Raw genomic sequence first — 10,925 nt, 5'->3', positions numbered from 1 at the left:
TCAAAATTGGGAGAAGAAGTGACAGCCGCCGCGGTGCGTCCGGAATCAGTGGCAGGTCGTATCTGCCAGCTTAGTTGGGATATCAATTCCCGCATCATACAGCGTATCAAATAGATTCAATCTTGTGAAGTAAGTATGCTACGGGCCGTTGGATCACTGCTACATATTCGTCGAGGGCTCGGGTTCTTATCCTCTTCGAGATATACAAATTCCACCCGAACAACTGCCTTACTTGACGATGCTTGTATCGGTATGTTTTGTCCGATGTCTGAACATCTGATCGACAAGATGCAATGTCGGAAACACACCAAGGACAGACAATAGATGGCCTTGTAAGTGTGGCATTATATTTTGCTGGATTAATGGTTCCCAACTTTACATTTCTTGTCTCGAGCTACCACTTAAACATCGTGAGACTACTTGTGGAACACCAAATTAGGTGTGTATAATACAGAATAGTTCCAAAACAGTGATTCCTAACAAAATCCAAACTTGCTAATGTGCGTTGGTCACGAAGCTTGGATCTGACAACTTCATGAGGATGAGCGAGAACTCAATACCCATCTTTGGATCCTTTTACAATCGGACTAAACATGACGTAAAGACTTTATGATCTTTTCAGCCCCAAAACCCGACCAGGGTTACAATATAACAAGCACGGCTGTGCTGGTGAGAAGCTAGGTGCTCAAAAAGCAGATCCATGGAGCATGGAATCCTCCCGTTAGCCGTTTTGAGGAACGCGGGCAGTATGGTATAAGCCATACGGCATAATCCAGTGAAACTTCGAACGACCAACATCAACACAGGCATAAAGGTGTCAGTAGTGGAAATGTGCGAGGGCTGTGCACGGCCCGCCAGCCAGCCAACAGCCAGGCCTGTTGATAGCCTCGGACAGTTCAGTTTCGTGGCTTTCTTCTTCAGCGCATCACAATATGAGCTTTTTTACCTTCGTATAGGTTATGAATCCTTTCGCTTGCTCCCTAATAAATAAGCTACATCTACAGCGAGTTCCTGCTTCGGTAGGGACAACCTAGCCCCACTGAGGAACAGCTTCGTCCGAACTACCATTTGGCCCTACACAGACAAGGCAAGTCTTTAACAATGGCCACACAGACAAGGAAAAGTCTTTCACAGAAAACCACAGACAAGGAAAAGTTCGTTGCCAAAAACCTTCTCTACATCCAGTTCGGCTTCCCAAGTTCGATTCCAGAGCTTGATCATATCTAGAGTAGAGAGGAGGGGGGGGGGGGGGGGTGAGTCCGACCGTCTACACAGCTATATAGGCCATAGTCCCTTCCAGGCAGCTGGGAGTGGTCACTCGTTTTAGCTGTCGCATTATACGTCTACCGCCTAGTTGTACTGACGACTATTGTAAAGGAATAGGACCGTATGTGTACAACATCCGGTCCGGGCGGAAACCCGGTATCCCAGACAGAATGAACCGCTGATGGGATCGAAACCGATCTCGACGTGAATTCGACCTGGATTCGTAAGCTGATAAGCTGCTTCGGAGTGCTCGCCGTACCATGTGACCAAATCCGCGATCATTCTTTTCGTTCTTCATTGTAGCCCTATCATATCCTAACAACATGCCCCATTTTATTCCTTTCCTTGAGCAGATCAGACTGGCCTATCACCAGACTCGAGTGTTTGCGGTGTGGACCAGATGTGTGCGTCGCGCTGTCTACCTTTCTTCTCTACGTTCCACGCAAATAAAGCGTTGGCTGGCACAGCGAGGGCCAGTATAGCGAGGACGAGAATGATAGTCGCCGCCATGGCCAGGAGCACAATCAGGCTGAACTCCCAAGTGGCGCTCATGTAGGCGGCGCGCTGATCGTTGTCGCCCTCAGCCACACTGACGCCGACTTGCAAAGCTCCCAACGTGACAGACAGCCACGCGAACACGGCGAGAAGCCATTTGAAGTTGGTCTCGACAAGACCCAGGTAGTCGCTGTGCTCTACTTGATACCCGCGTACGGCGCTCAGACTTGACGAGGAGCGCTCCATCCCGCCACTGAATAGTACCACCAGCCGGGCGATCATGTTGACCCGGTTCAGGCGAAGCTCGCCAAAGCGCCAGCGTCGAGGCAGTTGGCCAAGCCGAGCCTCGGCGGCACAAGCCACGCGTCGTGCAAAGCGCGTCCAGGCGGCATAAGTGACGTCTTTGGGAACAAGGCCAGCTTCCTTAGCGATGTCCAGATCAATCTGGTAGACAATGAGCTTCGTATACGAGAACAAGAGGCCCAATGCTGCCATTCCATTCAGCTGCCGTTGACCATCTGTCGTTTGTTCCATCGTCTGCTGCATCCGGTGATCCTTATCCCGCAATAGCTCAGGGGCGCAGAAGTATTTCTTGAAACTATGATAGTGCAAGAGAGCTTCATGGAGTGGGGCGAGATAGATCATCCTGGGACGCCATACAAGATGCAGTCGTGCATCGACGACAGGTACTATTGACCTCTCGCGTGCTTTTTGCTGGTGCAGAGGTCGGACACCGTTCCTGAGCCCAGCCACCCAAAGATACGGCTCGAGAAAGTCAAGATCTGGCGTAAGAAGGAGATGCGCAAAGAACGCATGCGGGTCTGACTGCGGATCAACAAATTCAAACGAAGACCCTGGCCGACTGATCTGGTATCGTGCTGGCAATAAGGCAGACGTGGTTACCAACGCCTCATTCTCGTTGAATGGCGGATCCTGTAATTGATGGTTGGGATTCATTTTTTACTTTTCAATGGCGAGACTTGGAAGGGAAAAGGAAGAAAAAGAAGCGTGTTTACCGTTAGTCCACAGTTGCCGCCAGCCATTTGCGTCTCGATACTCGGCTTGGAGAAAAGGGGCTCAGTTCGGATGATTTGCTCCGTCACTCGAAAGAGGGTCTTATTAGAGGAGGACGTGGCTCGCACTCGCGCTCTCTATACTCGGAAACAAAACAAGGTCTTCAGGTCTGAGGGTTGCGGGTTGTGGGTGAAACATAAGAAAACACTACATTTGTAGTACTTGGCGAAATTGAAATCTCTCCGTGTTTATTCGGTCTCTTTTTTTTCTGACGAACATTCACGATTGGCTTGTTAGCAACTCTTAAGCGAGTTTGCAAAATGGTTTAGTCGAATCCAAGCGTCGTGCCTTATCAGCTGCTGAACTCACCGGGTCGTCGGGAGGTTGCCTGAATATTATGAGGAGGCAACAAGTAAGAGGTTACTTACGTACTTAGCTAGCGTCTCTTTTTCTTTCCCAAAAATAAATATGCGGTACCTCAGCTCGGAGCCTGCTGCTTATTTGTGGTTGGCTAGCGGTTTTTTTGGTTCGGATTCTGAACGCCTCGTCTGAGCCGAGCTGGGCAATAAGGATAAAAACTTCAACGAAGGAGCCGAGTTAAGCGCCTCCTAATTTGATGTTCCGGCAGGGGCTACAACGGTTCGCTTATTTCTTATTCAGGCTTCTATATAAGTTTAATTTTACAGCTGTTTGCCCCTGTGAGAGCTGAAGCTGTGTTGTAGAGTTCTCCAATACTACATAAAGGAAGTGCCTCAAGAATTTCTTGTCCCTCTTCAGATCATCACGTCCAAGGGATTTCGAGTCTTTTCTTTTTACTCCTTACTCCATCGTCCGTTTTCATCCGTCATGGGCATCAACATTGGCTTTGTGATAGTCCCGGTCATGATCGTCATCGGGATATTCCTCTCCATTTTCCTCCGATTTACAAGCCAGGGCAGAAATCTTCGGAAACGGCATGACGAATGGAACACTAAACTCAATCTTCGGTTCAACTATCGGTACCGCAAATTGTACAAAAAAAGAGAGCGAGCGCTCCTTGAAGAGGTGGAGAAGCGCGAAAATGAGGAGAAGGAGACGAGTAACGGTGTGCAGGTCTGGTTCTCACGGTACATTAGCCACGGTCAGCTCAAGCATTGGGTCCTGATCATCAACGGTGTGAAATATGAGCTGCGAAGAGACGACGCCGCCAATACGTACATCCACAGCGTCAACCGACATCCCAGTTGGAACTCTGTCAAAATCAAGCGCGACGCAGCCCTTGCGGAGAAGCAGATTCCGGATGTTGACGGCTTTTACATCTGCCTCATTGGCTGGACGCGCCTGTCCGATACCGAGCTGGAAAGGCAATGCCGGACGGTGATGCAGAATTTCCCACCCTACAATATGATTTGGAACAACTGCCAGGACTTTTTGAAGCAATTCGCGGATCTTATTATTAGCACCAAAGCCAGCGACTGGGTGTGGTTCCGAGAGAATACCAAGACTGCGTACCAGTCCAGCCAGGAGCTACCGAAAGCCCCTGAAGCCCTTATTCAAGCGCAATTGAACCTTCAACAACACCATGGTCACCATGCCCTGAGTCACCAAACTCAACAACAACTTATCAATCAGTTACAGATTCAAACTATGATGCAAGCAAATATTGCAACCAACTCACTGGCAGGCTCGAACGGTGGGTGGGCGCCTGGCGCCACTCCAGGAATACAATGCTAAAAGAGACAGAGGAAGAAAAGAACAACCAGAAATGTGTCAGAAATACCGAAGGAATTTGTATAGCGAGGGAAGAAAAGGGAAATCCTGCGTTCAGTAGTCTTCTTTCAATAGGACAATAAGCTGAGTGCCTTGGAAGCGGCTCACACCCTCTTACCTGACTTGTGTGCCCTTTGAGCTTTTTGACCTCGCAATTCAGTCTAGCCTCTTCTCGTAACGCTATGAAAGGCGCTCAGAAAGAACACTCCGTCGTTTTACTAAGCTGTTGGCAAAGGTAGCCATGTTTTAGTAGCATATGTAAGTCTAGATTACTAGTAGTGCCAGTCTGCGCCCGTGTATGCACATCCTTCTCAATATTGACTGATCACCCGCGACAAAGCAGTATCAACCTGTGAAGCAAAGCGAAGCGGATGTGAACTCACAAGTCAGACCATCCTAGTGCTTCCCCATAGACAGGCCAGCGTCAGCATGCAGCACAAAACAATAGCTGAACCTCAACTCCATCAAAAATCGTCACCGCCCTATCTGCGCTATTAGCTTGCACTTCGGGACTTCGCAGGACCACATGTAGATCGGACATATCATCTACCGCTTCTGGAATTGTACTGTATCACTTATTTTTCTTTCTCTTTCACTCATTTCTGTATTCAAGTACTGATATCGAGTTTCTGCACCTTGTGGCAACTTGCGTAGATTGTGCCGCCTTTACCGACTGCTACGTAGGCCCCACTCAAGCAATATGTTGTTAGATGAGTTTGAGACAAAATGGTTCAGGTGCATGTAGATCTCATCCTGTTTTCGAGGGCTCAGGAGTTTATCAGATTCACATGTAAATAGTATTATGCATATCCCCGCAGATCTTCGTCAATAATTGCTGATTGTAGCAGTGGATATAAGGGCTGGTGAGCAAGTTCGCATGTTGCAATTCATAGTTCCCAGCTGACTGTGGAGCTTTGTGAAAATATGATGAACTTTTTCGACATGCTGCATGGTTCTTTCGAAAGCTAAGAACTCGTCCTTTCCGAAGCTACCTCGTTCACTTCGATTAATCCATTTCTATAAAATTCGGGTTTCTCACTTCATGAACTCTTACTTTCTCATACCTTGCAAACTCTTAGATTATTACTTCATTGGCATTTCACGCTATCCAACTTTCTCTAAACCTAGTACTTTCTAGCCAGTTCCCACGTTTCCTGGAAATAATGTCAGATTCTTATGCTGAGGTCATGGCTCGTGATGAGAAGGAGGTAGCAAGGCATGAAAACATCTTGTATTCCCTATTACTCATCGTTTCAAACAGCATCTGATAATGGTCTGTTTTAGGCTCAATGACCAATTTGCCGCCTATACTTCGTATTTCTCTCCCAGATTACAATGGGCAACTCTACTTGCCTAAGAAACAGACGCATCAGCTGATAATATTTATAGGAACATCGGGTACCTCGTACATCCTTCTATTACTGCCACTCTTCCCTCCAAGCCACATATTGCAGACATAGCTACCGGCACCGGCCGTTTCCTACAGTGTGCCCAGGAGCTATATCCACAGGCTAATCTGGACGGCTATGACATATCTCCCGCCCTTTTCCCCAAACAGATCTCGACCACTATCTCTCTGAGACTGCTAGATGTGAAGCAGCCAATTCCCGAGGAACTTCACAACCAGTACGATCTCGTTCATCTCAGACTTCTGTTAGCGGCTATGGATGGAAGCGAATGGGGCACCGTCGTTCGCAATGTCGTTCAGATGCTCAAACCTGGAGGCTGGCTACAGTGGGACGAGGGCGATTACACCTCCTTGAAGTATTACCGAGGCCTTGAGGACTCCAAGGTTGCAACAGCAAGGAAGATCGAAGGAATGGTCAAGGGCACCCTTCTGGGGGAGCGTATGAAGCACGGTTGGAATACGCTACCGGAGCACATGACGGCAGCTGGTCTCGAGCCGGTCATCTCCGACATCGTCAGTTCGGATAGAATGCCGGAGACTCGGCATGCCATGTCAGCTGCCACAACGAAAGCACTCATAAACTTCGCACATATTACTAACGCTCGCGGGAGCCCTGGATCGTTGGCTGACGAAGAAGTCGACGAATTGGAAACGAGGGTGTTCGAGGAGTTTGAATCGGGGTGCTACGTCAGATTCGATATATATGTGGCGGCCGGTCGTAAGCCTTTGTAGAAGAGAGCTCGAGCTTCTTTACATCTTCAAGGTAGAAGGATTGTGGTCTGGTCTATTTCCTTTGTCGAGCTGTCACCTGATTATGAGTTCTCTTAGTCTTCCTTATTATAGTTGATTTAGTTTGTGCTGTGCAACTTTATGCGAATACTAAAAGGTGGCCATCCCAGCCAGTACCTACTGGAAATGATGTGATCTATGTGGATAAATAGTTAGAGAAGATTCGCACAAACTTCCTTGAAATAGAATACGGTGGCTTTGAGTAAAGAGATAGCAAATGATGTTCCATGGAGTCTAATAGTTCATATTCACAAGATAGTGTTCAAATGCTTGCGACGTCACGCATTATAGGTGCTATAGATAGGCGATCACATGGACTGTTGCACTGGCGTCTACTGGCAGGCCAATAATGGCTTGATAATCCTGTAACATTTTGTCGTGACGGAAGCGCTATCTCTGGCACTCGACGCTGAAATGTGCGCATTTCCTAAAAGGTTCCACGATATACGGGAGACTTTCCATTTGAAGGTTCCAATAACGGAACCTAAGCATGTCTGGACGCGTCGGATAAGGCGATACAAGTTCCCTGAAACTTCGAATTGTTGCAACGTGGCGAGAGATGTTGAGCTTACCTAGCCACCAGATACTGGGTCCGGGAGGCATGCATGCGCCGCTTCTGCAGTCTTTGATAGACCTTTTCCAAAATGAGGCTCATTGTGAGAGCTACGCTCTTCCTGACCAGCTCATTGCACCAGAAGTGAACGAGAGACGTAAATGAGAGACGTGAGGGCAGTAGACCTGACCGCACCGGCCAGAGCAGGGCTTTTGGTAGCCGGATTGAAAATGTGCAGAGATATCTCGGTCTTTCACTGACAAGATTCTCAATGGTGGCGTCGAATACACAGCAGCTTACATATCTTACCCCACCATCTTCTGCTAAGTGCCTAACCCATTAACATCGTTAGCGAAGTCAGTCCATCGTTGGCTCGGAATCTCAGGGCCATTGCGAAATGTCCGGATAGTTAGCCAGCCAACAGTTACAGTACAACCGGCTTGAACCGGGGTTTAGAAAGCTCCGGGCAAAGGGGTGTCAATGCGTGGCTTCAGGGGGTATTTGATCGAGAATGTTATATCCGCCATGGATGGCTCCAGGGTCATGAGATGTTGCGCGGCGCTGAAGTATTATTACAAGGAGAACCCCATGCCATATGCAAGGTTCAACAAACACGTAGACAAGGGAGAATGGTCCCTGTTCAGCGAATCCTCTCATGAACGCTTGATGATTAAGCTTGTTGGAAACGGCAAAACAGCTGCGCCGCACACCCTCGAACCACAGCATGTGTTTATACGCGAAAGTTGTACCTTTTGGTGTTAGCACGCGATCCTACCCGGCTGTCATTCACCCGAGGTTACCATACATATTATAAAAGGTTTAGTTCTGGTACCCTCCTGGCCCAAAGAATCCAATACGGGGCGTGTGGGGGAGTCCAATGTGGATCTGGGGAAAATAAATCCGGGGAAACCGGAGCCAACGTACAGAATAAAAGTGGACGGGGATCGCATCTGCTCGTGACCAAGAAGTTCGCCCTCCTTCCTGGACGGCTGTCTTCAATACACATCGACACTGTCACGCGATTTGCGCCACGAATATGGCCGATCTCAGTGTTCAGGCCGGCACAGACGGCCACAATGCCCTCGACGAGAAGCCCGAGCAAGAGGGCATCGAGCGCGCCCTCACCACAGGCGAGGATGATGCAGGCAATATGAAAGGTGACCGCCATGTCATGCGAGCCAGGGCCGATGACTTGGGCATTTGGGAGACTGTTAAACGGTATAGGCTCGTGACACTTGTCGGAATGATTGCAGCCTTCGCGGCCACCCTGGATGGATACCGTGAGTCTACTTTCGTATGGGGAGATTCAATCAAGCATCTCTCGCACTGGACTCTTGCACAGTCCCGCATAAGCGTACCTTGCGGCTGATCATGAAGCAACGAACAGAGATCAATCTGAATGCCGGCATCGTATCGAACAAAGGTTTTATCAAACAGATGGCGTCTCCAGGAACGACAATCATTGCTGGTCAATACATCTCGGCATGGGGAGGCATCCAGTCCGCCGGCCAGACCATAGGCCAAATCGTGCGTCCCCGTTCTAAGTCTTGACTCGGACACTTTTCCAGACACGGTACTAATAAATACCTGCATGGTCCACACATGAGCAGGTTCTGCAATACGCCACTGATTCTCTGGGGCGCAAAGCCGCCCTTTATATTCTCTGGGTCTTCCTGGCAGGAGTAAGTTTCCTGAGAATTAGCTGTGCCATGACTTCTCGTTTCGAACACATCCACTGACTGCAATCGTGGCCAGAGCATCTTTGCAGAGACGTTCGCGACCCAGTGGGATCATTGGCTGGTTGCGAAACTCTTTTCCGGTGCCGGCGTGGGCATGTTACAGTCCACAATGCCGCTATATTTGTGCGAGCTCGCTCCAACTCAGCTAAGAGGTTTCCTCATCAATGCCTATAGCTTGTAAGTTTATATTCAATTGTCTGAATCTGCCCCGGTAAGTGCGAGATGACACTTGCTGATCTGTTTTGTTATATAGCTGGTTCGTTATCGGCCAGCTCTCCGCATCTATTGGACTAAATGTCATGAACACACATGATCCGTACGAGTTTCGGAAGCCGATTTATACTCAGGTATGCCTTGCATGATATTCATGCGCCAGCTTCAGGGCGAGAATTAGCAGAATATCAAATCCAGACTAAACAAAGAAAACTAATCTAGTGGGCGTTTATCGGAGGCATGCTGGTCATCTTCCTTTTACTTCCTGAGTCTCCTTGGTGGCTAGTCAGCAAAGGCAAGACGGACAGGGCCTCTAAGACCCTTCTGCAATACAACGGCCACGTGCCTGGCTATGACGTGCAGGAAGTTATTGTATGGTCTTGCCTGGTTGCTACTTATGACGTGGATCAGTTCTAACTCTGTGGGATAGGGTGTCATGACGTCCACGATAGAGGAGGAGCGTCAACTTGCAAAAGTCCAAAAGGAAGATGGACCATGGGCTATCTTCCAAGGGCGCAACCTAATCCGCTTCGTCATTGCGGGTTGGCCGAAGATAACTCAACAATTTGTGGGTCTCAGTGTCTTCAACACGTATTCAACATATTTTTGTCAGTATTTTCCATGTTATTTTCCCCGTCCTATCCATTTGCAGCCACTGACTCTCGCTTTTGTTCCCACGGATTAGTCCAGGATGCCGGGAACAAGAATCCTTTCTTGGTGACCGTCATCTTGTCTTGCGTCCAATTGCTGTCCATGATCGGCACGTCTACATTGACAGACTCGTTTGGCCGCCGTCCACTGACTGTCTATCCTTACGCCCTCACTTCCGTCTCATTGCTATGCCTCGGCATCGTGGGTTGCTTTGACTACACCACCAAGGCGCTCAGCTCCCTGCTGGTGAGTAACGTTGCCCAGTCCTTGGGCTACGACATTCTTTGTGCAGTCGCAAGCTTTCCCACACTATCCTCCCCTATCTCTAGAGGCGGTCGACTCGTGTGGACCCAGACATAAAGCGAGCACCAGCTTATATTGACCGTCTCCGTTCAATAACGCAGATCTTTTTCGCATGTCTGGCCACTTTCTCCACGACCGGAGCCTCCGCGATCGGCTATGCATACGCGACCGAAATCCCTCAGCAGCGCCTTCGTGCACGAACGGCCGGCTGGTCCTTGGCCGCTTCCAATGCCATCGCCACCATGTTCAGCTTCTGCACCCCCCTCATGATCAACGGGCCCGTCACCAAGTGGGGTCCCAAGACGGGCTTCTTCTTCGCTGCGACGGGTGGCATAGCTACGGTGATCTCCTGGTTCATCCTGCCTGAGGTGGCCCGTCGAACCCCTGCCGAGATTGACGAAATGTGTGTTATTTCCACCCCCATTTTCTTCAATGCTGTTGCTCAAATCCCTCCTTCATGCTGGCGCCATTTCCTTTTGTATTAGCAGCCCCTTATTTGCGTTACCGATGATTGACAATACTTGCGCTCTCTATAGGTTCGAGAAGAGGGTTAACTTCCGGAAATTTGATCGATATGTCTGTGATGTCCAGATCTATGCAGACGAGCAGCACAGAAAGGATGAGCAGGAACACACATAAAGGGTTGTCGGAGGTCTCAAATTTTGCAGTCCCAGAATCTTGAACAAGACAACAGACCTCTTAGGCCTTGAGGATCAGGTCTTTTGAATGACTGAATTTGTTCATG

At 49.0% G+C, this 10,925-nt stretch overlaps 4 protein-coding genes across 4 annotated transcripts; 3 read left to right on the top strand and 1 right to left on the bottom strand.

Moving 5' to 3' along the window:
- Window positions 1–1,740: 1,740 nt before the first annotated feature.
- M406DRAFT_221441 (uncharacterized protein) lies at window positions 1,741–2,688 on the bottom strand (the record flags this gene model as incomplete). Its single annotated transcript, XM_040915594.1, has 1 exon — window positions 1,741–2,688. A coding segment is annotated over one exon (948 nt), but the record flags the coding sequence as incomplete, so codon positions are not given.
- A 933-nt stretch (window positions 2,689–3,621) lies between these two features.
- Window positions 3,622–4,488, top strand: M406DRAFT_332445 (uncharacterized protein; the record flags this gene model as incomplete). Its single annotated transcript, XM_040920741.1, has 1 exon — window positions 3,622–4,488. The coding sequence occupies one exon, from the start codon at window positions 3,622–3,624 to the stop codon at window positions 4,486–4,488; it is 867 nt and encodes a 288-aa protein (XP_040774969.1).
- A 1,199-nt stretch (window positions 4,489–5,687) lies between these two features.
- M406DRAFT_75232 (uncharacterized protein) lies at window positions 5,688–6,760 on the top strand (the record flags this gene model as incomplete). The annotated part of the gene is made up of 3 exons (XM_040925820.1): window positions 5,688–5,755; window positions 5,914–6,650; window positions 6,696–6,760. 3 exons carry the CDS (start codon window positions 5,688–5,690, stop codon window positions 6,758–6,760), a joined length of 870 nt encoding a protein of 289 aa, XP_040774968.1.
- A 1,550-nt stretch (window positions 6,761–8,310) lies between these two features.
- Window positions 8,311–10,819, top strand: M406DRAFT_261457 (general substrate transporter; the record flags this gene model as incomplete). Its single annotated transcript, XM_040917442.1, has 10 exons — window positions 8,311–8,554; window positions 8,662–8,801; window positions 8,885–8,956; window positions 9,030–9,190; window positions 9,267–9,360; window positions 9,449–9,598; window positions 9,657–9,834; window positions 9,912–10,123; window positions 10,282–10,583; window positions 10,717–10,819. The coding sequence occupies 10 exons, from the start codon at window positions 8,311–8,313 to the stop codon at window positions 10,817–10,819; spliced, it is 1,656 nt and encodes a 551-aa protein (XP_040774967.1).
- Between the last annotated feature and the right edge of the window lie 106 nt (window positions 10,820–10,925).

The sequence above is a fragment of the Cryphonectria parasitica genome, assembly GCF_011745365.1.
Source record: "Cryphonectria parasitica EP155 unplaced genomic scaffold M406scaffold_6, whole genome shotgun sequence".
NCBI classification, from domain to species: Eukaryota; Fungi; Ascomycota; class Sordariomycetes; order Diaporthales; family Cryphonectriaceae; genus Cryphonectria; species Cryphonectria parasitica.
Note: the sequence above shows the minus strand (reverse complement) of the source record. Positions and strands in the feature narration are given on the sequence as shown.